This window comes from Physeter macrocephalus, chromosome 7, assembly GCF_002837175.3.
Source record: "Physeter macrocephalus isolate SW-GA chromosome 7, ASM283717v5, whole genome shotgun sequence".
Classification (NCBI taxonomy): Eukaryota; Metazoa; Chordata; class Mammalia; order Artiodactyla; family Physeteridae; genus Physeter; species Physeter macrocephalus.
In genome coordinates, this window is record NC_041220.1 from 128774764 (window position 1) to 128800545 (window position 25782).

Below are 25782 nucleotides of genomic sequence, written 5' to 3' on the forward strand. Positions count from 1 at the left end.
TCAGAATCACAGCAAATGCTTTAAGCATTTACTGTTGGCCAGACACTGTTCTAAGCACTTTATCTGTGTATATTTCACTGACTTCTCACAAGAAACCTACGAGATAGGGATAATGATTTTCCAGGTTTTACAGAGGAGGGAGATGATGTAGAGAGAAGTTGAGTTGGTTTTCCAAGGTGACTCAGTTGATTTGTTGTAGAGTCGGGATGTGAGCTTACACAGTTCATTCCAGAGGTTAAGTTCTTGTCTTGTACAAGAGCAAAAAGAGCATCTTATCTTCAAAAAAGTGTTCTAAAGTTAAAGGACATGGTATATTTAAAGTATAAGACCTGGGCTATTTTATGTCCTAAATACAGCTATCAACTATTGTTGTTGGTTCCTTCATTTTATCATGATCATTTTCATGATTTTTTATCATAATTATCATTAGGATTATTAAAATTTGACCCACACTGTGAGGAGAATGAAACAGGAGCTGTGATTTAGATTGAGATTAAAATGCCTTGTTATTTCTAGTAGTCGGTTAGAAAACATCATAGGCTGATTTCTAAGGTAACTGAGCCACAATGTACCTTGACATTTTAGAAACAGAGTTAAACATATTGAGCAAATTTGTTTGACTAGTCTTTGGCATCCTAATAGGACATGATGTATGTTTATAAATATATCTCTGTTTCTATCCCTATCTATCACCTTTTTATTTATTAGCTGATCTGTAGTTAGTGCCCCTTCAAATGTGTATAAATTTATGCTCTTGATAAGTTTGAGGAGAGACAATTTCTCTGCTGTAATTTGCACAGTATACATTTTTAGAGCATATATATTACATTGGGTTGCCCTGTAGTGTTTATGAACACAATTTAAAGTACAGTGAAATAGGTAAAACCAGGATATATTTTTAAAAATTTGGTAGATGTTTTGCAGAATACCATTTTAAAAGAAGTTTTTCAGAAAATGTATTTGGATATCATATTTTAAAATGATGCCCATCATGTGTATACTTATAGTTTTATATTTGGAGAATTGAATTGCTTGATGATGACATAAAGCAAGTTTGAATAAGCCAAAGCAGATCTCATAAGCTTTGCCTTCTAACAAAATCATGTCCTTGAAATGTAAAGAAAAAAGGGGCAGCAAACATATGAGTGAATATTCAAGGGATTTGACAGAACTTGATCTAGCTATAGCTTTTGGGAAGTCACCTTAGCTTGCTGACCTTCAACTCCCCCATCTGTAAAATGGGAATAATCATACTTACTTATCTTTTAGCGTTGTTGTAATGAGTAAAAATAATGTTTTTAAAACACCTAGCTTTCAATAAGTAGCAACGCTGATTAGTAACGTTATAGTAGTGTTAGTGTAATGGTAGATGTAGAGGTATGCCGTAGGATTTCTATAAAGACAAGCCTCAGTGGCACAAGGTAAGTGCCAGTCTTACCAGAGTTGTACTTGTAGGATAATGAATAACAGGCTTACTTACATGTCATGAGTTCAGGGTTTCTAGAAAACCTTCCTCACTCTTTCCCACCCTTCTCCCCCCACCAACCACACCCCCCGTTACTTCCTCTGTTGGGAATTCAACAATAAAGATTATTTATTTGTCCCATTTTAGTGTAATACACTGATTCACACTTAGAGTGAGCTTACGCTTAGTTCTGGAATGAAGAAAGTGTGACTGCATTGGGTAGTAGATGGGGAAGAAGGAAAGTGTGTTAGCAAGGCACCCTATGCTGATCTCAGCATACATGTTACTTACTGCATGAAGGGACACAGAACTAGCCCTTTCACTTCACTTCTCTGTAGTCTGTTTCTTTATTTGTTTCGTTTTATTTAAACATACACCACATCCTTTTCGAAATGTAGTTGTTGAAACTTTTAAGCATACTCTTCTTTCATCATGAAATATTAATAACATTTATCGAGTGACTATTTAAAACACTGCTTAAAGCTCCTTGCATCACAGACATTGTTATTCACTTAGTTATTTATTCAGTTCTTCTCACAACTCTATTAAATGAATATTTTTATCATTCCCATTTAAAAACAAAACAATTTGGATCTTACAGGGATTGGAGATGAAATAACTTGCCTCCAGCATGGCACAGAAAGTGATCTGAGTTTTGACTAAAAGCTTTACTCCGGAGCCTCTGCTCTTTATATGCCTGTCACGTCTCATCACACTTTGATCTGCACTTGCTAGAGAGTATTGCTAGTGGGCCTGTGATATCTTCTAAGAATTTTTTTCCATTATTCTACTTAAACCGCACAAAAAGCCTATGAGATAGGTATTGGAACCCTCAAACTGGATAAGAGTGAAGGTCAGGAAGATTCACCCATAACCTCAGCAATAAAGACATTGCAGGTATTTCCAGAAACCATGGCTGATCATCACTGCAGTGCTGCAGTGAGTGATTCCCAGGAGAACCGTCCCTGCTTTGCTTTCACCCTTCAGATATCATTCAACTCTCACCCACTGGCAGAAGCTAAACCTGAGTCCTGCTGGAAGGGAGTCTGGAAAAGTGATAGTTTTCCAACTTCCAGTCCCTGCAATACAGAAGGATGGAATGGAGCTGAGCGTCAACAGAGAATATCTGACATAGAAAGATCCTCCTATTGCTCCTGTTTTATGTTGTAGGAAGCTGAGCCTACACTCTGGTGACTCTAGGCCCAGAGCTGCCAAAAACGAGATCATAACCTCTTTCTCTAAGGGACATCATTTGAAGTAATGTATTAATTTTACATGCGGTCCCTCCTCAGAGCTCACTTTAGTCCCTGTTTGCATAATTGGAGATAATCCAATTGATCAGGAATGATATAAACACATAATTGAATGCTTCATATAAATCTTACATTTTTAAATTAATGTTATTCTTTGTTTCCAAATTCTATATGCAAAGTCCATCCAGTAAAACTAGCAGATAATTAAAGTCTGATAGTTTTATTTCTTTGTTTTGTTTTGCAGAAAACAGTATATGAAAAACCAGGCTGACAAATTGTTAACCCACACACTAAATTAGGAATGCATTGTTTAAATGTCTGTAAATGTTTAATGTTCTTTGGAAAGGTAATCCCTCAAGTATCATTTTGAGTTACTTTTTTCCAGCTAGTCTTTAGCAGGTAACCTGACTCAGGAAGGTGGAGCTAATGCACCAAAACATCTTAAAGAACCAATCAGAGCTAATAAGTCATAAGACAAAATTCATACTTAAGCACAAGTGTGCCTCACAGAATGAATTTTTAAATATTCAATCTGGCTAGATTTTACTTCTGTTAACATTAAGTATTAGTGCCTTAGTGAAGCCTTCTTCAAAGTCTGTATGTATTGTATTCAGATTTTTTTGGATCATCAGAATTATTTCAAAGCACCTATATTTTATACTCTATTTACTATTGTGGACTTTCACTGCATTTTTTTTCAGTGATTTTTAAAGTCATTGGCATTACAAATTGGAGCTGTTAGAGTTTATAAACTTTCTCATTAAAATAATCCTCAGCCGCTGCCCCCCCATCACACACATACACGCGCGCACACACACACACACACACACACACACACACACACACTACTGAATATTTCATGTGAAGCTAGAGATTGTGCTACAGATTAGAACAGTGTTTATGAATTGATGCAAGTTGAGAGACTTTATCCTAAGAATACCCCACAGAGAGTGCTTAAATATTAGCTCAACAGGGAATCTTTGTGGAGAACATCCTATAAGGATGCAAGTAGAAAAATGAAAATTATGGAATGATTACAACAAAAAGATATGAAGCGATATAGTTATTATCATATTGCTACCATATTCCTGATATATTTATTTTTTAAGTTTATTTTCAAGTTTGTGGCTATAGGGTCACATAATAAATATGGAATAAGAATTTTTTTATTTAATGACTTTAGAGAAAACTAATTTGTTTGTATAACTTGTATTTTGGGTGGGTTTTTCTTTGTTACTAGAAAAATCACCAAAAAGAAATTGAGAAAAAAAATACTGAGACTTCATTTTCTGTTATAATCACTTCATGTTTCACTGTTAAGAACATTTTCCTATAATTTAATTTTATATTAATAGCACTAAATGAAGCTTTGATTAGCTATATGTAGAGTATATTAGAAAAGATGAATACATTTTAATATAGTCTAGAACATGTGAAAACTTAATGTCTAGATTTTCACAGAGTTTAATAGTATAAGAAATTGCATCAACTGTCAATATGCCCCAGTAAATTGAAAGAAAATATCTTCCATATTATTCATGCCTCAGAAGTTCAGGGAACCCTGGAGGAAAACATCAGCCTAATAACTACAAATCTAATATTTCTTTTCCTATACAAATGAAAATTTCCTGCGTTTAATAAAACACTAATTAGAAAGCACAATTATAGTCAGTAACCACACTGCGTTTGTCTTCCTGCTCCCAGGTTTTCTGTTTGCAGTACACCCTGCATTAAATCCTTCATAGTAATGAACGGTGTTATAAAGGGCAGCATGTATATGGAACTTATTTCTAAATCCTGGTCTCTCATAACAGAATTAGTTCATAGCACCTTTAACCTTTCCTGTTCACTTTCACACATCTGGATGCATTTTAGGTGTGGTATTTGTAGTAACGCCAGGAGTGTATTCCCACAAGGAGAAGTTTTCCTGTGCTCTCTAGCAAGTCCCAGTATTTCAGGGAAGGATGAGGTTTGTCCATTCATCACTTTTATGTCACTTGACAGTATAAAGAGGCCCGTAAAGTTATTTACAGGTTGTGCATAGTAATTTTACCAAGAAACTTGGCAAACATTTGCTTTCACGAAGATGGGAGTTGTAACTAAGAGTCATTCTTTTAAAATCACAGCAGTCATATATTAATGTTGTCAATGATCATGTGACCAGGAAACCAAAGAATATAAACAAATTTTATTTCCAAGAGTGGAATTACACAGTTTGCCTCAAATGATACATTAACTTATTAAAGCATTAATAACAGATTCTAGTAGCTTAAAAGCTTCTTATTTCTGTGGAAAATAAGCGTGTATTTGTAAGCTTATCGTAGATATTATGTGTATCATTATATATAATCATTTGTAGTCTCATTGAGATCGTATTTGTGTGTGTTTTAAAATACGAAGGTAAGACCGTTTTTGTTTTTTCTTTTTGGTTTAATTACTAGCGACCCTTATTTAAGCATAATATTTTTGCTTTGTTTCCATGTGAAAAACCATAATGCTAATTGATCAGGATATTTAGATGAGCTATCTTCATAGTGCCTTTCATATACACAGCATGCAAAAAGCAGCTACTTTCTATTAAAATAATAAAAAAGCCTATAAGCATAAACATTCAGAATATATAGTGTATATGTATTATGGAAGTATATTTGCTAATAAAATAATCAATTTAGATATAAAATGAACTTTGTTAGTTCCACATGGTCTTCCTTCTCCTCTGTGTATAAACACAAGAGATGCAAAAGTATTACTTGTGGTGATCTAACATATATGTGATCTAAGCTATTAAATTGAAGCCTACACAAACTATGGGATATCAGAAATCATCATATCCCCATAGGGTGGCTGAATTTAACAGGCAAGAATAAATTTAGCACAATTATACCTAACTTAACATTAAAATGTGCTATTGCAGTGAGTGAAACTTGAATATATATCCTTGTCAAAAAGATCATAGATGATCACATCAGATTCGATTTATGTTCAACACTTCATCACACCTTCTGCCCCAGAACATGAAGACACATGCTAAATTTCTCCTGTAAGTTTAAACTGTAATCTTGAAAAGTCTGGATTTACCTTGGCCTCCTCTTATGCATTCACTTTCATCTTCACCAATTCCCATTCTCCATGTGCTAGGAGCTTACACTTCCGAAAGCACATCTCCTTCTATCTCTAATAAATAATGTATATCAACACCATTAATTGATGAATGTCAAAGCAATGAGATCACTTTATTCCTCTAAACAGCTGCTCTGACAGTTAACATATCTTAATAGAAAAAGGCTCCTTGAGTTCAGGAGACATAAATGCCTTTCTCTGTGCAAGCCCTGTCAGCATACTTCCAAGCCTCAAGGCACTGACAAATATTGTTAATTGACTTGCAGCATTAATTAAGTTGATGCAAAATTTTGTTTCACGGTGCTCCAACACATCAGATTGTTTGTACCAGAAGCATGTTAGAGTAATTCAAACTGCTGCATTCTCTGATAATCATTATGCCGTTAACATAGATGTGTGCAGAACAATACAGAATTTGTTGCTGACTTCTAATTGGGTAATAGAGCATAAACTTTCCCAACCCTAGAAATACGCATTTAACTTTTTGATTCTAAGTAAAATTATGACATCTTTCCCTCACATGTAAGAAAAAATGTTCTTTTAATAATAACTTAAATTGCAACATTGAGTTTTCAAACTGTATCTTGGAATCTAGTACGGCAACCTCTTTGAAATTTACTTATTGTAAAAGAAAAATATTACTCAATAAATGGAGTACTCAAACTAAAGTTTTGAATGGTAAATAATTTACATACTCTAACAACAACAAATAAGACTATTTTACCCAAACTCAACAATAAATTCATTTGCATAACCCCTAGAAAATTCGTTTCTTAAATTTTTGACAAATATGAAGATAAAACTCTGGCTTAAAATAAAATGTCAAACGAAAGATTGAATTTTCTTTCTCCTTAAAAGAAGTTCATTCTCAAATGAATATTTTCTCAGTTTGTAGCTGCTTCTATTTATGTAGTCACTGTATGTTTTAACACATGAGTAAGTCGTATTTATTTTTGGGTCTCTTTCCACCTCTTGCTTTGGGCTAACTGAAATAGCTCATAGTTTGTATTTGAATTAAATTCAGATGTCTGTGTTAAAATCTTATTTTGTAAGGGGTAAATAAAATAACCATTTTATATAATTATTTTTTAAAAACCCTAAATTTCTTTGTTGTTATTGCTGTAGAAACCAAGATTCAAGGTGGTCTTTTCCAACAAGATTCAAAAAAGTAGAGAGTTGAGATTTACAGGATCAATGATTTGGGTTGTTATAGTCATACATTGTTCTTGGAGAGCACATAGGTCCAAATACTTGAGTAAGTGTACATGACCACACCCGCTAAACTGATTAGCCTTTGTTCCCCATTTCCAGGCTTCAAGAAGTAAAGTTTGGGATTTTGTAACCTATGTATATGTGTTCACAACATGAAGGTTATACTGACCATACCTGTAAAGAATATTAGTCTATATCCTTAATACATGCTACTTTTAACACAACTCTAAAAGAAATTTTCAAAAAAAGAAAGGAAAAGAAGAAAATAAAACCTTAGTACAACAGCACATGTGAAAATTATGCATAATCTTACAGTGGAAAAAATGGAAGGACTGGGATGTGACTTTCCTGATACTAAGTAAATAATCAATAGTGTAGTCAATAGGTCTTATTTCATTCTCTATTGAGTGGTATCAGTATTGTATCAAGGGAAAAAAAGTACACTTCTCTAGAACAATCTGTCACAAATCCAGTTAGAAAACACCAGAGAAGAGAGTTCTCCCATGGCACAGCATCTCTGTGGTGTGATAGTTTGTATGGGCTTAGAATAAATTTGTCCTGCCTGTTTCTCTAGTATGACTCATTGCTAAAGTACTTAAAACTTAATTTCTGTGCTTCTAGATTGTTAACTTGTTTATTTTCATTATTTCCCCTTAGAATAGAAAGGTATTCTGAAATTGTACTGTTTTGCCTTGTAAGGAGATTCCCAATTTTATTTATAAAGGAAAAAATTTTGTGTTTATGACCCTATGATGTAGAGAATCATGTTCAGTTAGCAGTGTCATGAAATCTGACTCACACTTATAATTTCAAACAAACCAGCAAGTGTGGCTACAAAATCAAGCCACAAAAGCAGAAATAAATTAAACAAAGACTTTGACTGTGTTTCAAGCATAGTTATTATGATGAAATGGATTATCTATGCACAACATGGTCTAGTTGTGCATATAAAACTTACGCCCTTTCATGAGACATTGAATAAAGGCATTAGTGCAGTCATGCTGGGAAGTAGGTAATAGCTTTACAGAAATAAACTCTCCCTCCTGTCAATGAATGGAAATTAAGAACTCTAAAAAATGTCTTAATTTCTTAGGAAATTAAGAAATATCATTATTTCCTCAAATTAGAAAACTAAAAACTATTCTAACAAATATGTTAAATTATTACAATATTTATTATAGAACAGTGATATTAGAACAAATTTACATTTGCATAAAAAACCACACAACATCACAACGATAACAAAACACAGATGGGACTGGCCTTATACCCTAAGTTTTGCCTACTAAGTGATTAACTATTCAATTATAGCTGTCTGAAACCTGGATATGGGAGCAGAGTTACAATGGTCTGTACCATAGTTTTATAATTTCTTAGGCAAGAGATTACCCTCCAAAGGCTTCTTCTCTGCCATCTGTGAAATATGTTTCCTGTTGTGTGGATCAATTTCCCCCACTAAAGTGGAGACACCATGTTAAGACACTTGTCTGCTTTTTAACTGTCAGACCTTCATTTTCTAGCATGCCAGGCCCATAATAGGCACTCAGTCAATATTAACAGATTCAATTAACAAGATGATATATGAGAAGTCTTTATACACTGAAATATATGCTTGCTAGGTATTATTGGTTTAGAAGAAAGACAGAGCATACATAATCCATAGTCAAGAATAAATTTTCATAAATATTTGAAAATGTGTTTGACGTGTCTTTTTATTTCTTACTCTACTTTACAACAGGTAAGCCAAAGCTAAGGAATATTTCTTGAGAGTGAAAGTATTGTAATTTGGCAAATAAGCTAAATGAGATTCATTATTACCTTTGAGAAATCTGAGTTAAGGAAATCTCGATGGTGAAAATTATACTGCAGAAGTTTCAACTCTCCAGTTATAATACATGAAAAAACTGGCATCGACAAGAGAAAATAAATTCAGTGAAAACATTTAAATATGTTCACCATTTGTGATTTCCCTGAAAACAGTAGTTCCTTCCAAGATGATTATGTAAATTACTTCCTAAATATTATAATGCACATCTTTACAATAGGACAACTGAATAAGACTTTGAACTCGGTTATAATATTCCTATGTCCTCATGTCAAGTAACATGTTCTTGTATTTCTTTTCTCCAAAGATAGGCTCTCTCAGGATAGACTATTACATATGGTCATGCAGTAATGGTGTTAATATATTTATGTAAGGATTTTTTTAATGAGTTTGATGCTTTTCAGGGAAAATCTGTGAATCTCCAGTCAATTACTGTGAATGCAACCCCTGCTTTAATGGTGGTTCCTGTCAAAGTGGTGTGGAGTCATACTACTGCCATTGTCCATTTGGTGAGTAAAACTTAGTGGTTGATATAAAATATCAATCTATTTTGGCGCACAGTTTAGCAATTTTGTTTTATCGTGTCTTGGAGTGACTAAGAAAATGTTAGTCGTTTTATACAGGAGGTTTTAGCAAAATAAAATCTCAAAGGTTTAATATTTTCTAAGTTAACTATGGAAATTCCATTTAATATATTGTTTTGATCATTACTAGAAAGTAATCAACCAAAGATAATTAAATTTGATGTTGTCTCCTCAGGACATTTCCTCTCAAAAACTTGCGTATGCCTTCTTTTTAGCCTAGAACCTATCAAATGAAAAATCCTTTAAGAACTATTTGACATCACTTTCTACTAAAATCTTTAAGACTAGTCAAAACGTTTTTGTTTTGTTTTGCTTTTGCTTCTTTACTTTTGTTTTTTGCATTAATTCAACCACTTCAGTTAGAACGATTTGGTAACTTGACATGCAGTTTTCATGTAGGCTTTGTAGATAGTGTTGTGTAACTAATCAAAATTCAGAATGATGTGTTCTGTTAAGGAAGAAAATTGTTCAAAGAATTTTTTCATATGCATGCATATTTATTCATCATAGTGGAATGAATTAAAAGATTCCTTCCAGGTCTCACCCAAATGTTACCCAACTGGGACAGCCAAGAACTATGGGAACAGCTTTGCAGGAAGCTTTTATTTTAACTTGCTTTGTTTCATAGGTTGGTGATTATTCCATTTATTTAAAAGCTGCTTTACTCCACAATATAGTATTCTTCTCCAGAGGCCCTGCAGTAGTTAGAGACTCTGTCTTTCTCCATAAGCAAGAGAGGAGAAGGATTTTTTTCTAGTCCTTCCTTGAATATGTTTATTACAGTGCTACATGGACCTGAAAAGTGAATCTCAATGTATAGTAGAGAATAGAACTTAAAAAGAATTTCAGGTTTCTAGTAACCAGTAAATGTAACATTAATTCATTTTCAAGTAATTCTATGACTATCTAGTTTTGTTTTTCTAAAGCACAATATCAAAAGAATGATAAAGAAAAACAGAATATAAAAACATCTAATTGTGAGCCTTTTATTTTAGCAATGGTTCTGAGGCCCAGAAATTGAGGGCTTTGTCTACAGTCAAACAGTGAAAACAAAGCAAAACAACCCCAATATGATATATTGACTAAAACACAATTTTATTTTCAGTCCAGGATGATATTCACAGTACCTCTCTTTTTTAAAACTTCTTCAGATTCTCACCAACAACACCCTCGAAGCAGTAAAAGGTAGATCAAGGTCGAAATAACCACAATGTTAGATCTCCTAAAATGTCTTTCTTTCAATTATCTCTGGTTTTTTTTAACTTTTTATTTTATATTGGAGTATAGTTGATTAACAATGTGGTGTTAGTTTCAGGTGTACAGCAAAGTGATTCAGTTATACGTATACATGTATCTACTCTTTTTTCAAATTCCTTTCCCATTTAGGTTGTTACATAATATTGAGCAGAGTTCCCTGTGCTATACCATAGGTCCTTGGTTATCCATTTTAAATAAAGGGTGCTGCTTTCGACCGATAACCAAAATCAAGTTTCATGATTTTAACTTGTGTTTTGGAAGGAAAGATAAGGGGATTGGAGTGGAAAAATTATTTTCAAGTGACTGAACCAAAAGTTTTTACATTTTTAGAGATTCTTTTGCATTCCATTTGTACATATGAGGATTTAAGATAGATAGTTGATAACAAATAAGAGCAAATTGTTGCAGCATTGTAGCTGATACAACAGTGATTCCCTGTTGGGTGGAAGTGTTTTGGTGTCCAAATAAACCTTCCCCTCACCATACCAGAGATCCTCAGGGGTAGGGGACTAGCACAATAACGTAAATTAGAGACAGATCACATGTAGCCGGCGGAGCTCATTTACCCCCCTATTCTTTCCAGTGGCAAAGGCAAAAAGACATGATTTAAACTTAGACATTGTTAGTTGGGAACAGAGCCTTAAAAAGAAAGCAAAACAGAACAAAAAACCTTGAAACAATATAGATTTGAGGAAAGAGAGATAGAATTAAAAGGAAAAAGTATTGTCCTTTACAGATTGAATGTGGGTGAAACATACAAAAAAATGGCAGATGGAATGCCTCAGGCAAATAGCTGGAGGTAGTTACACATGCATCCTATAACAGAACATCTTAACTATAATTTTGAAATTGGAAAAACTTTCACACCGTTTCCCTTCTCATCAGTGAAAGATTTGCTGTTTTGGACTAATTTTTTTTTTAATTTTTAGATTTTTTTTAGCTTATGTTTTATAAAAAAGATAAAGTGCTTAAGACTTTATAAAGAAGAACCTATATAGCTGTAACTTTATATATATGTATAACTTCATATACACACACAAAATATTTCTTATTAAAGTAATTTAAATAATTTATTTTTACCTTTATGTAGATTTATTTCATGGCATTCTATTTGGAAGGCAGTTTTGAAATCCTCATTAAAATTATTTCAAAGACAAAATTTTACATTTCTATAGAAACAATAACAAAAACCCTTAGAAAGATAATATATTCTATAAAAATATTATCATTTTTGAAAGTACAGTGTCAATTTAAATAAAATGTAGAACATATACTTTCTACATATATTTATATTCAAATTTTAAATATATTTTCATAGATTTATTAAAATTTAATCATAAGAGACCTGACGGAACACACAGTAAAAATTTCTCTCTAATAATGTGTTTCATTTGTATGCTTTATTTTTCCTTTCTATTTAACTTTGATCACTCTTTCTGCAGATATAAATAATATATAATAAAATATATGTTTAATATAAACTTGAAAATTTATTATATATGTTTTATATAAAATATAAATACTATATGATAGATATATTTATGATATATAAACATATGCCATATATAATATATATGATATATAATACATATAATTCCTATAATTTCTTTATCTTTTTGTTAACTTTAGTTAATGATTAAAAATAAATCGTATAGATTTCCTACTCATTTATAATGAATATTATCTAAGCCTTTACAGAAAAAGGAAAGATAAATGACACAAGGAAATTCTAGGCCATTTTAATTTAAAGAACATTTAGATATAAAATGTGGTGTAGTCCAAACAACTAGACAATCAGTAGATCTGGCCTCAAATTTTGGCTCTGTCTCCCATGGTTCTATGACATTGGACAAGTTTTAAGTATTCTGTAAAATGATGACATTGGTTTCTTCTAGCAGAACAATTCCCTGCATCTAAATTTAATGCATTTACATGAGATGTACAGCCAAAATGAAGGAATGAAACCTTTGCAAGTTAATAAGAATTATGATGTGTTGGCATGGGTTAATTTTCTGAACATTTGCTACAGGCTACTAATATTTGTGGGAAAAGAATTTTGGCATAGAATTGTAACATCAGTAAAACTCACTTTTCAAGTTTGAAAAAGAACCATCACAAACAAGTGGGAATGCTAGATTTCAGAAAAACAGAAAGCAATTTCAAAGTAGCTGCTGTAAATCATACCCAAAGAGGGTATAAAACAAGAAAGAGATAAAAACTTAAGACAGTTATTTTCTTCACTAAAGGCAGTGTATTCCTTTCCTTAATTTGGTGACTTGAAAATACCACAAGCACAGGGACTGATTTTTTTAGGTCAAAACAAAATGTACCGTTCTTAATTGAATTAAAATTGTTTTCAGGAATTGTTTATTATGAAGGAAATAACTTGGTTGAAAATTACAGTATATTAAACTTTAAAAAGATTGACAAACTCACTTTGAAAGTTTTCCAGAAAAGAAACCTCTTCAGACCTACTCCATTCTACTAATTCTAATTTTTTAAAATGAGGCATAGTTAGACATGTTTCCATATTGGCCAAAGAAAAATAATTACACCAGTTTATCATTTCTTATGTGCTTTAGAGATCATCATTTTTTTTCTATTTCAAATAAATTTAGACAGTGTTCTTTGGAGAGTAATAGAAAGTTGTTAAAAACGTGACATTATTGTAACTTAAAAATATTTTAATCAAAGTCATTTAATAAAACTTTACTTGAATGTGATGTGTCAGTTTGTCAATTTTCTCATTTACAGGTGTCTTTGGAAAACACTGCGAGCTGAACAGTTATGGATTTGAGGAGTTATCATACATGGAATTTCCAAGCTTGGACCCCAATAACAACTATATTTATGTCAAATTTGCAACTATTAAAAGTCATGCTTTATTGCTTTACAACTATGACAACCAGACAGGGGACCGGGCTGAGTTTTTGGCCCTTGAAATTGCTGAAGAAAGACTAAGGTTCTCTTATAACTTAGGCAGTGGTACCTATAAACTCACCACCATGAAGAAGGTGTCAGATGGACATTTTCATACTGTGATTGCCCGGAGGGCAGGAATGGTAAGATATTCATTCCACATTAAAACTTGTTTTATTGAATATCCAGTCAATCAGGCTGGAAACTTGAAAAGTTAAAGCATGAATTGTGGTGCAAATTGAGTTCAATTTTATGTATTCATTATTTGTCCAATTTTGTTATGAACTACAGCACCAAATGGGTAACGTTCTTCGTTTGCTCATGACAGCGTTGTTTGACTCAAAAACAACTCATCTCAAAAACAAAAAGGGAACAAAGGAAAGAAAATATCCTAGTGCATAAACATTCCATTTTATACATTTCTTATATTGAACACATTTTTAAGGTCGTGTCAGAACTGTACTTAAAATGGCTCCTTTGCTTTTCTAAGTATCCTTGCCCAAATTGAAGAAACGACTTAAAAACAAACAGGGAAAACTTTTCTACAAATAAATTACTGGTAAAAGATGATACTTAACACAGATTTCCATATAGTAGGTAATAATCTTTATTATACTAGCACTTCAGTATACTGTCATCTGTGAGGTCTATGACATGAAATTGTGTTAGGATGAAGTATTGGTTTTTGACTATTAAAGTATTCTCAGAATTATGACTCAGTAATATCCAAGATTTCCATATTATATTCCATTTCATTATATGGCTCTCATAACAAGCAGGGTACATATTTAGCACTTGTGTTCATTAAACAAGTATTTTTCTTTATAAAGGGAAATGTGTCATATCTTTCCACGTTAATGTTTGAAAACATTTGACACAGAATAATAGAATGGAAGGATTTATTTATTTATTCATTTATTTATTCCAACTCTCTCTCCATAGTTCCCCCCAACTTCAACAACTATCAAAGATTTTGGAAAAAGTAATTTGTAACAAAAACTATTTTTAAATATTTTTGGATTTTAACGCAGACCTTTTAAAACCATAACTGCTCTTTAAAATTTTTATTTCACCCTAAAAATGGAATAGAATGGTTAAAGTATTAAACCAACTATTAAAAGAAAAATTAGCCAAAAGAACAGAATAAATACTCTGAAAATTTTTTTAAATGAAGAAACTGGGATCTAAATGATTATAATTTTACCTCTTGGCTCTATGACAAGCTAGAAAAATATGAAAAATATGGTATTTATATAGTTCTGAGACAGATGAAATGAATCATATGAGAGAAGTATTTTTGCCACTAAACTTCGGGAGTACTTTTTATCGTGGTACTACACGTAAGCAACTTGCAGAAACGATATTGAAAATGTTTTTACCATGTTTTTGCTAGCTTTTTCTGTGATCCATAATTAATTTTAAAAGCAAAAATGTTGTGCCCTCTATAATTACCAACTTCATAAAGCTATAAGACAGAAGCTACCTTATAACATTATTTTTTTTTCTGAAAAATATGAATAACAAGTTGTCTTTATCAAAGGACAAAATTCTCCATTTGTTTCCAGGAATACTATAAATCTATGTTGAATTGGCATCAGATACAATGGCTTTTCTCTCCTCCACTCTAATTTATTACATGAAAGAAGATCTAAACAGCTTTAAAATGCAGAACTATTTCCAATTATGGAAAAAAAGAGAATAGTGATTAACCCTCAAATGACCAAATGATTGTGTCAGCATGATCAAGGTTAGCTGTTCAGGTATTTCATCAGGTACATTCACCACATCCATTGTGTTGCTTTCAGAACACTACTGGATTATTAGACGTATGCTATTTGAATATAATGAGAGGTGAGAAAACAGAAAAAGGAGTGCAAATTTATGAATTATTTAAATTCTATATTGTCTTCCATTTCCTTATGAACTTGGTGTTAATATCTGTAACTATAACTTTTTTCTAATACATTTAATTTATAAAGTGTTTATAAAATTACCCCAACATTTTGAAAATGAGAATGAAACAAAAATAAAATTTAGTAACAATAATTATAATTAAGGTCATTTAGATTCTAAAAATAATCTATTTTAAAAATCTATTGAAAGGCCCTCATTGGAGGCCTGATTTGATAGTAATTCAGGTGGCTTTGTTAATTGGATAGAAAATCAAAATGTGAAGATAATATCTCCACATTTTTAGCATTATCACAAATAGTAATATAAATTATATCTAAAATTGCATACATTTTGTATGAAAAGGTGCTTAATAAATTTAATAGAGGTATAACAAATACATCTTGGAAATAATTTTTCAGATTAGTAATAGGTTACTACACTCATTTCTGCCTGAGATTTTTTACACCAACATAATATGAAACCAGCGTGCTTAGAGGACCATCTCTAGGAGAATAGGGATTTAGAAAATTCCAGTGTCCCTGATTATTGATGTACCCAGTCATATTGAATCTGACAAAGTTAAGACAAACGTGGAGTCTGGTGTGTATATGTAGATTGGTGCTTATGCTAGCCATAATGATTTTCTAATACTGAAAGGGAAACCTAAAGGGGTTGGTAGATACCACTCACCGCAACCCTCCAAGCATACGTAAGGCAACCATATTGCTAAGATGTTGTCAGTGGGCTCTTATATAGAATAGAGGATTTTACGTGGTGACCTCTAAGGTCCCCTTAAACTTCATGAACATTTGATTTTATCAAAGAAGGGCTTGGGAGCAAGAGGGAGAACAGAGAAAGAGGCACCATGAAATATGCCCAAAGGGAAAGAGAAAGAAGTTATTTCAGTTCATTTGTAATATGTCACCATAGTCATGAGGTTTTGAATAATATTAAATGTGGAAAAAGTGCCCTTGTCATTATTACTTCAGTCAGAGGAAAAATCTCTCCCTATTTCAGAAAACATCCAAAATAAGGCCCTACTGGATTTTGAATCTGTTGTTTTCTACGGTTCAAAAGGATTTTTCGGAAACTGGCAAAATCATTAACTTCTCAGCTTTGAATCATTGCATAGACAGGATAAAAATATCTCAATTTACAGTGGTAGTGGTAGAAATATTCAACAGTAAAAGAAGGTACATTTAACTCTGAAGATTAAATTGAATGAGCTATTATTCAAGTAAAACTTTCCCTCAGGTATTTTTTCCTTTGAGTTGTATCACTAAGCTTTTAGAAAATAAGAAAAAATATATTAAGTATTAACATTCATGAAAATATGATACCATTATGCAAGGTTTTTTCCCTAATTAAAGCATTCATAAATATCCATGTGATACTCTCTAGCTTGTAATAACTTTAAGTATCTCTAGAATGGATGGATAGCTTACATAGTATACATAGAGATGTGTTAACATTTTGTTTTAGAAGTAAATTGAAAGGAATTGTGCTTAAATTAATAGTCAACATAAACATACGTTGTACTATGGAAACCTAATACCACTTTTGAGATGGAATGTCCCTCAATTTTATAGATCACTGGAAAAAAAAAAAACTACTGAAAGAGTTAACTAAATAGGACATGAACGTCTTGATATAGAATTGGAAGTGTAAATGTTCCCTAAAAATGTTAGTATTTATTATAATTTCTTTGAGAAGGTGGCAAAAAAAAATACATGGCTTATGAGAGTTTGTTGTATGGAGTTTATAATCAGTTATAATAATTAACTTATGGAAATATTTTTAAATAGTTTAGACACTAATATTTGAGGCACAGTGAGTATAAATTGGCCCTATTTATTATTTCTGAAATGTGAGATATTTAAGATATACTCTTACAAATCCTAAATATATATTTTTATGGACAATCCCTTAAAGTCATATGCAATATCAATAAAAAGGTGATATTAAGGAAACCAATCATTTCCATACATAATGAAAGAAGATAGAAAACCTGATACTTTTGCATTTAAGTCAAAGGTAATGTTAACTTGCTTAACTTCCCTGTGCTGTGTTTCCTACATTTGCTTTGCTTTCATTAAAATTAACCTCAAATGACAGTTATTCTCTTTTTTTGTTGTTGTTACTGAAGAAACTTTATTCACAGAACAAGTGTGAAAATGTCTTTTTATTGGTACTAAAAGGGAATTTTAAGGCTGTAATACCAGCTCCTTATTCCTTAAAGGAAAGCAGTTACTATAATGATGTACTTGGAGCCACACAGCTAGTTAACACCTTCCCTCTTCTTTGGGGAACCATGAAATCTATTATGTTCCTCCAGGAGGGCAGTTTTCAATGAGAAATTGCTACATTTGTAAAGAACATATTGACCATGATGAAAAGATTTTATCCACATCTACACGATGATGATAAAATTGGACGTGACTAAAAGGTTTGGGCAGCCCAATTCTCATGAGCAAAGCCTAGAAACAAATGTCATGATACCCATAAAAATGCCTTGATGTGTCACAGGACACCACTCTAAACCTTTAATTCACATTCCAGTGTAGATGGCTTCAAAAGTGTTTTGGATCAGTGGTTTTTAATTTTTTTTTTTTTTTTTTTTTTTTTAGCAGAATAGCCCTTTTCTCAAAATTTCACATGGAACCCAAATATGTAAACAAAAAATATATATTGCTGGACCAGTCTAGGTTGAAAATCATAGGATGGCAGTTCTACCCAGCAGTGGCCCCTGAGCTTCTCAAAGAATTTTCCAGGCACCATGAGATCTCATGAGCCCCCACCCCGCCCGCCCATAAACTCTGATACTAAATTGGAGAAGATCAGGAAAAATGAAGGAGGGGGTATGGCAATAGAAGAGACTGTGCAATTATCCCCCAAAGACTGATCACACTCTAAAGGGATTTTACAATTACTGGATCCTACCAAGTTCTAAACCACATTAGACTTAATAGCGTTAATTTTTTCCTTCAACCTGGTAAGTGGGGCTCTTGAGGAGCCCCAAGACAACTGTCCTCAAGACAGTCGTTCTTACAAATGCTTTCATAGTATTTATTTTTCTGCTATACAAATGGACAAAGTTGGATTATTCTTGTCCTGTGGTATTCAAGTAAATTTAGGCAGAACCTTTGATTTTCTGCATTAGGAGAAACCCTCAGTCCTTCTGTGTTTCTGGATTTGGGGTTAGGCCTCTTCCTATGAATTACTGGCCATGTTCTGAAATACCACATTCTGAATATCAACTTTATAATCTCACCAATTAAAATATCCAGAGTTTTGCAGAATTTCACTGCAGTCTGGGAAACAAAGGACGGGCATCATTACAGCCTTATAGAGCACAGAGTAACTTGGTTATGCAACAACCATGGTCTTAAACTGGATCACAGACATCCCCAATGGCCATTGCCCAATATAGAGAGCCCTGACTTCATCATATTCTTGGTCCTGGTGACCCTGACTTGATGACTTTGTTTATTGATCAAATGGAGTGTTAATCTGTCCTACTAAACAGAGGGCTTTTGTCTCAGGGGAATATGCATCCCTTAGGATACAAAAACAATTACTGTTAGTTGTGGTTTAAATATTATTGGTGAGTTTCTGCTGTATAGCAATATATAATAATGCATTCAGATTATACATAAATATGCTGTATTATGCATTTTTAAACAATGATTCTTATAACTGAAAAGAGAATCTAATCGATTTGTTTAAATTATCTCAAACTTTAATTCAAGTATTAACGATCTTCATAGTTTGCAGTAATAGTATTTATATTATACTTCCAAAATCTTTTTGTGAATATGACTGAAATATTATTGGAAATAGACTTTTGAAAATTAGGAATCTAAGTTTTTTTTATTTGTTGGAATAGTTGGATAGTAGGATAAACATTTTTCTCAAGATTTTAATCCCAGGAAGCTGTCCCAGACCTAATATATGATATCCTAAGAGACATTAATAACATTTTTATTCTTTCATCTATAAAACAAAGGGGCTGGAGATTTTTAAAAGTACCCTCCCACTTCTTACATGCAGTAATTTCACAATTTTAGCTTTAGATATATCAAAGAAATATGTAGCCCTAATTTGAGCATGTATTATATTATATAATATTATACTACATCAAAAATGTATTTCAACTTTAAAATCATGTCCATATAGAAACAAGTCCTGGGTAGTGTTGGCTGAAAAGGACATCAGGGTCAGTAGAATCCAAACTGAACATCTCTTTCTTTTGCTTTATAGGCAGCTTCCTTAACTGTGGACTCTTGTTCTGAGAACCAAGAACCAGGGTACTGCACTGTCAGTAATGTGGCAGTTTCAGATGAGTGGTAAGTAAAAATTTTAGTGTGATCTTTATTATTACTTGATATTCAAAATGAAATTACACCTTAACAATCATTTTATTATGCTCAGTATTATATAAAAGTTTAAGATATTTTGTCTTCTCCAAAGGGATTTTCGTACTGTAAAATAAAAAGTTAATAATTAGTCTACAAAATGTGTAAAAAGGGTGTAAAAATGAAGTGGTACAGATGAGGATAAAGTTAGAGAAAGGGAAGATGAACATAGCCTATCGTCTTTGAGAAGCTTCATGAAATAGTTGTACGTGACCTGGGTCCTCCAAGAAGGTTAGGATAAGGATCCCACCTCTTTTAAATGTATTTTCTGAAAGTTGTATGTGACAATGACTGGCAGATATTTTTCAATAGCACCTGAAGGTGAAATACAACATTACCTCACCTAAAACATAAGTGATTTTGTTAGAAATAGTAACAAACAGAGAAAAAGAAATAGTGGCACATCATTCATTTGCATTAATCAACTTATTGGCATTCCTTATCATCTCTGTAGTGAAGGAAAAACGTAGTCTGACATTAATATTAGAGTTGTCACTTCTCCTGCATTTTATTTTCTTTCCGATAGTATGCTCCTTCTCTAAGACTCAACATTGTTATATACATCTCATGTGACTAACTGAACCTATTATTTCCATTAGTTTTGTTATTTTTCATACCCTGAAAATCTAACAATCCTGTAGGTATCTATTTAGAGGACATGCATCCATAGGTAACGTTTCCCATTCAAATATACCGTGCTTTACTATATGCCAGAAAAAGTTATAGTCACCTCTTCTTTTATTTATTTGTTTGTTTGTTGATTTTTTTTTTGGCTGTATTAGGTCTTAGTTGAGGCACACGGGATCTTTCGTTGTGGCGAGCAGACTCTTCGCCGTGGCGCGCGGGCTTCTCTCTAGTTGTGGCAAGCAGGCTCCGGAGCACGTGGGCTCTGTAGTTTGTAGCACGCGGGCTCTGTAGTTGAGGCACGCGTGGGCTCAGTAGTTGTGGCACGGGGCTTACTTGCCCCGCGGCATGTGGGATCTTAGTTCCCCGACCAGGGATTGAAGCCACGTCCCCTGCACTGGAAGGTGGATTCTTTACCACTGGACCACCAGTGAAGTCCCTAATCACCTCTTCTTAAGCTAAACATTCTACTGAAATCTATTGCATTGGTACTAATACACGTATCTTTTCTTTCTTATGCAGGACTCTTGACGTTCAGCCAAATCGAGTCACAGTTGGAGGTATCAGATCGCTAGAACCAATCCTTCAGAGGAGAGGACACGTGGAAAGCCACGATTTTGTCGGGTGTATAATGGAGTTTGCAGTCAATGGAAGACCTCTGGAACCAAGCCAAGCTCTGGCAGCGCAAGGCATCCTAGATCAGTATGGCAACCTTATTTCTTACCATTTTAAAGAAGGACACCAGAAGTGTATGATGATTGAGCATCAAAAGATGAAATTCTTGTGCCCAAAGCCCTAAAAACACCAAAAGTATTATGCTGTTTTGAATTTCAATTTTTTACTTATAGCTGTGACGTTTGGAAAAAAACAAATGGATGTGTGCATATATGTATGCATATACCTTTTACCTTACACAGTTGTGAAGAATATGTGAGTTGAGTAAGTAAATCACATAGAAGGGAACCTGGTACATAGTAATATATAAGTGTAAGCAATAATATGTACAAAAACTATTTGAAATTAAATAGTTTTACATATAAATGTATGTATTCCCTTGGCCTGGCCCTAGGCTCAAATAAATGGACGAGGCAGATCTGTGCTCTTGAGGAGTTCATAGTCTCTTCAAATTCCTGATCGTTAGCCTCTAGTGCAGCCATAATTATTGCCTGGCAATGTTTTATATTCCCCTAGTTTAGTCACTTTTCACTTCCTCAGTAACTATTTCATGCCTGTTTTTTTCCATAAACCTCAAACATCATCTCCTGCATCCTTTTTCCAGCTAATGAATTTGCTTCCTAACTTGCTCAGAAAATTGGGGCAATCGAAACAAAACTCCCCAAAGCTCATTCCCCCACATCTGCCCGTGCAGCCTATAGTCTACCCTGTATACTACTATTGAATGAACTGTTCTTATTCCCACAAAGACCAACCCCTTTTTATGTGATAGACTCCATCCCCCCAAACCTTCTTAAAACGGTACTCCAGCTTTCTAAAGTGTTTCTTTTCTCATTTCAATGTAGGCTGCTATTTCTACCCCCTCCCCCTTTTTTTTTAAACTTGGTTAGTCCCATTTTCACATTGTTCTGCCTCTGTCAAGTGATCAATAACCACCGTGTTGCTAAAATCAATGGTCAAGTCTCATCTTATTTGAACTTCAGCAACATTGGGAACAACGTTATTAGTTTGTCCACCAGCACATGGTACGCCCCCGGTTTTCTACTCTGATTCTTCTTCTCATCTCTTTAACCTCTTCTCTTTTGTATCTATATTCATTTTTTAAGTCATTTTTTATAGTCCTTGCTTTTAAGTACTATCGCTAAAGCTGATGACTTTGAAATGTTTATCTGAAACTTGACCTCTCCTCTGAACTTTAGACCCTCATATCCAACAGCATACGGAATATCCTGTGTGTATTTCTAACAAGTATTTCAAACTTAAGTTTAAAACTGAACTGCTGGCCTTCCTTCCTGACTTCTCCCAAACCCACTCCTTCCAGGTTTTCCCATCTCAGGTAATAATAACTCAGTCTACCCAACTGGTCAGCCACAATTGGTAGACCACCTTTAACTCCTCTCTTTCTGACAAACCACATTCAATCCACCAGCAAACAGAAGTCATGTCAATCTGCTATATTTAAAATAGATAAGCAACAAGGACCTATTGTAGCACAGGGAACTCTGCTCAGTACTCTGTAATAACCTAAACAGGAAATGAATTTGAGAAAGAATAGATACATGTATATGTATAACTGAATCACTTTGCTGTACACCTGAAACTAACATAACATTGTTAATCAACTACACTCCAATATAAAACAAAAATTTTTTAAAAAGAAAAAATAAATAAAATAAAAACAGAGGTCAGTTCTTACCCTGACTTATAAGGCTGACCTCCCTCTTGTCAACCAGATGGACCAGGAACCGTAAAGAGGCATAAGGGCAGTTTATTTGGGGTCTTAGAATTGCAACTCAGGGATCACAGATTCCAGTGGAAACCAAAGTGATGTCCCACCAGAGGAAAATGGGCAGGGGTTTTTTATAGGGAAAAGAGGGAAATTTATGCAGAATTTGGACTGGAGGGTAAAATTATTCTATACATGTGATTGGGTTATGGAGCACATCTCGTTTGTTACTGGGGAAAGGTATGTTTTCTTTAGTCCAGAAAAAGTCCAGTTCTCAGCATTATTCTTTCCTTTTTGCAACTTAACAACTATTCAGCGGTTTTAATTAGAGTGTTCAGCAGACATCCAGAATGGGTGGCAAACGTGGAGGTCCTTAGGTCATGTCCCAGCCATTTCTTTTTATCTATCTATCTATCTATCTATTTATTTATTTATTTTTGGCTGCATTGGGTCTTCATTGCTGTGCACAGGCTTTCTCTAGTTGAGGCGAGCGGGGGCTACTCTTCGTTGGGGTACGTGGGCTTCTCATTGCGGTGGCTTCTCTTGTTGCGGAGCATGGGCTCTAGGCATGTGGGCTTCAGCAGTTGTGGCACGTGGGCTCAGTAGTTGTGGCTTGTGGGCTCTAGCGCGCAGGCTCAGTAGTTGCGGTGCATGGGCTTAGGTGCTCTGTGGCATGTGGGATCTTCCCGGACCGGGGCTCGAACCCATGTCGCCTGCATTGGCAGGCAGATTCTTAACCACTGTGCCACCAGGGAAGCCCAAGTCCCAGCCATTTCTGAGATAGTTCTTTCCACGCCCTTGACTTCCTCACCATTATCTACCTGCTCTTCTCCTTGTTCACGCTGCTCTGACGATATTGGCCACTTGATGTTCCTCAAACATGCAAAGGACACTTTCACTTCAGGACTTCCTCACTCGGCTCTTTCCTCTCCCTGGAATGATCTTCTGTCAGATATACCTTGCTCTCTCTCCCTTTGTTTAGGACTTTACAAAAACAGATCCTTCCTTCACCGCCTAACCTAGAGATCCAGCAATCCCCTCAAAACTCCCAATCCCCTTTCTCTGCCTTAATTTTCCCATAGAACTTCCTTCTTTCTAACATACTACAGAATTATCTATTTTTTTGTTTTTTGTCTGTGTCCCCCACAAGGAAAAAGAAATATTCCATGAACACATGGATTTTTTTCATCACTTTATCTCCATGCTTAGAACCGTGCTTGGCAGGTAGTAGCCGTTCAATAAACATTAGTTGTGTTAGTTGTCTGGTGGAGGAGATGGGTATTCAGATAAACGTGTGGCCCTGAGAGCACGTGAACCAAAGTGTTTATTTGACCAAGAGGCTTTGCTCAATTAAGAATTCATTTAAAAAAGGAATGATCACCTCTTTTCTTTATTGTGTAAGTTGTTATTTTGTTTAATCTTCTCCATTATGAATGAGACAGGGCATGTGTTACGGGACACCTTGTTAGATTAGATGCTCCAAATATAGTTGTAACCCGAGTTTCAAAGATTTGAGTTCATGAAAACTAAGCAGGTTAATAAAAGTTTATATCTAATTTTAACAAATTTCCCCCCACCTGATATTGTGCTTTATGCATCTTTATTCTGTTTATTTTAGATGCTCTAGACTAGAAGGCGCTTGTACTCACAATCCCTGCCAACATGGTGGCACATGTACGGATTACTGGTCGTGGCAGCAGTGTCATTGCAGAGAAGGACTGACTGGGAAATATTGTGAAAAATGTATGCAAGCTGTTTCATCTTCCACCAGAAATTATAATAACCATTAAGAGTATTAATATATGCACCTAAATATGTAATTGAAGTAAAAGAATTATGTTTTGATTCTAAATATTGAAAATATTAAATGGGCAATAATTGGTAAAGCACAGTGACATTTTTTAATTCGTGTTTTAACCTGAGAAAGAGTGAAATCCTTTTAGAATTATTTACTAAATATGTCCTTCATTTCCTTCATTTCCTTCATTTCATTTTATAAATATATCACTTAGTTATTTTTGTTTTACCTATAGGAATGCTAGACAATTTACAAGGCCAGGGGCTATATTCAGGCTTTGGCTTAATATTATCTGCATTTAGGGGATATTTCTCTGGTGAATATGTTGTATTTGTTTGAAAAGTATAATACAAAATCACTAAACACTGAGTTCAAAACATGCAATAGCAATAAAATCTGTTATAGTCCAAGGTGATACTTAAATTTTAAATTGCAATTATTGGAATTGGCTTCGAATATTACTTTTTTAATTCTTTGATTGGTTATTTGTTTCTAAAGCCTAATTTTATTGTTATTAAGACATTAATGATGTTCAAGCCATCATTAGAACATGGCATTCTCTAATTTCAAGTTGTATATCCTACTAACTAACCCTAATGGAGTCTCTTTTATAAAAATTGCTTTATTTTCAGATAAGTGGTTACTGCTTAAATCATTGCACTTATCTGATCACTTTTTAAGTAGTCATTTGATTCTATTATGAGAATGAATAGAAATTTATGATTAAATTATGTATATACTATAATCGAAAAGATCTTAGTAGCAGAGTATAATTGTGTTTATTTAGGATAAAATCAAAACATGGGAAAAGTACATTGGCACATGATATTTTTTAAAGTAATGAGTATTTAGTAGGTAGGAACCCAACTATATTTGGAAAATAAAATGTCACTCACTTGAGCAATGCCTGCAGTTTTTTTTTTTTTAGTTGAGATATAATTCACATACTACAAAGTTTACCTTCTTAAAATGTACCATTCATTGCTGCAGCCCTTTTGAGCTCATTTTCTTAATGT

General features: G+C 33.7%; 1 protein-coding gene across 1 annotated transcript in view; it reads left to right on the forward strand.

Annotated features, from left to right (window-relative positions):
* FAT4 (FAT atypical cadherin 4) overlaps positions 1–25782 on the forward strand; it is a 184477-nt gene that overhangs the window by 148034 nt on the left and 10661 nt on the right. Inside the window, exons 10-14 of the mRNA XM_024119347.3 lie at positions 9280–9384; positions 13471–13778; positions 19789–19874; positions 21090–21269; positions 24587–24711. Coding sequence (XP_023975115.1) covers positions 9280–9384; positions 13471–13778; positions 19789–19874; positions 21090–21269; positions 24587–24711 — 804 coding nt within the window. The remainder of the gene's footprint in view (positions 1–9279; positions 9385–13470; positions 13779–19788; positions 19875–21089; positions 21270–24586; positions 24712–25782) is intronic.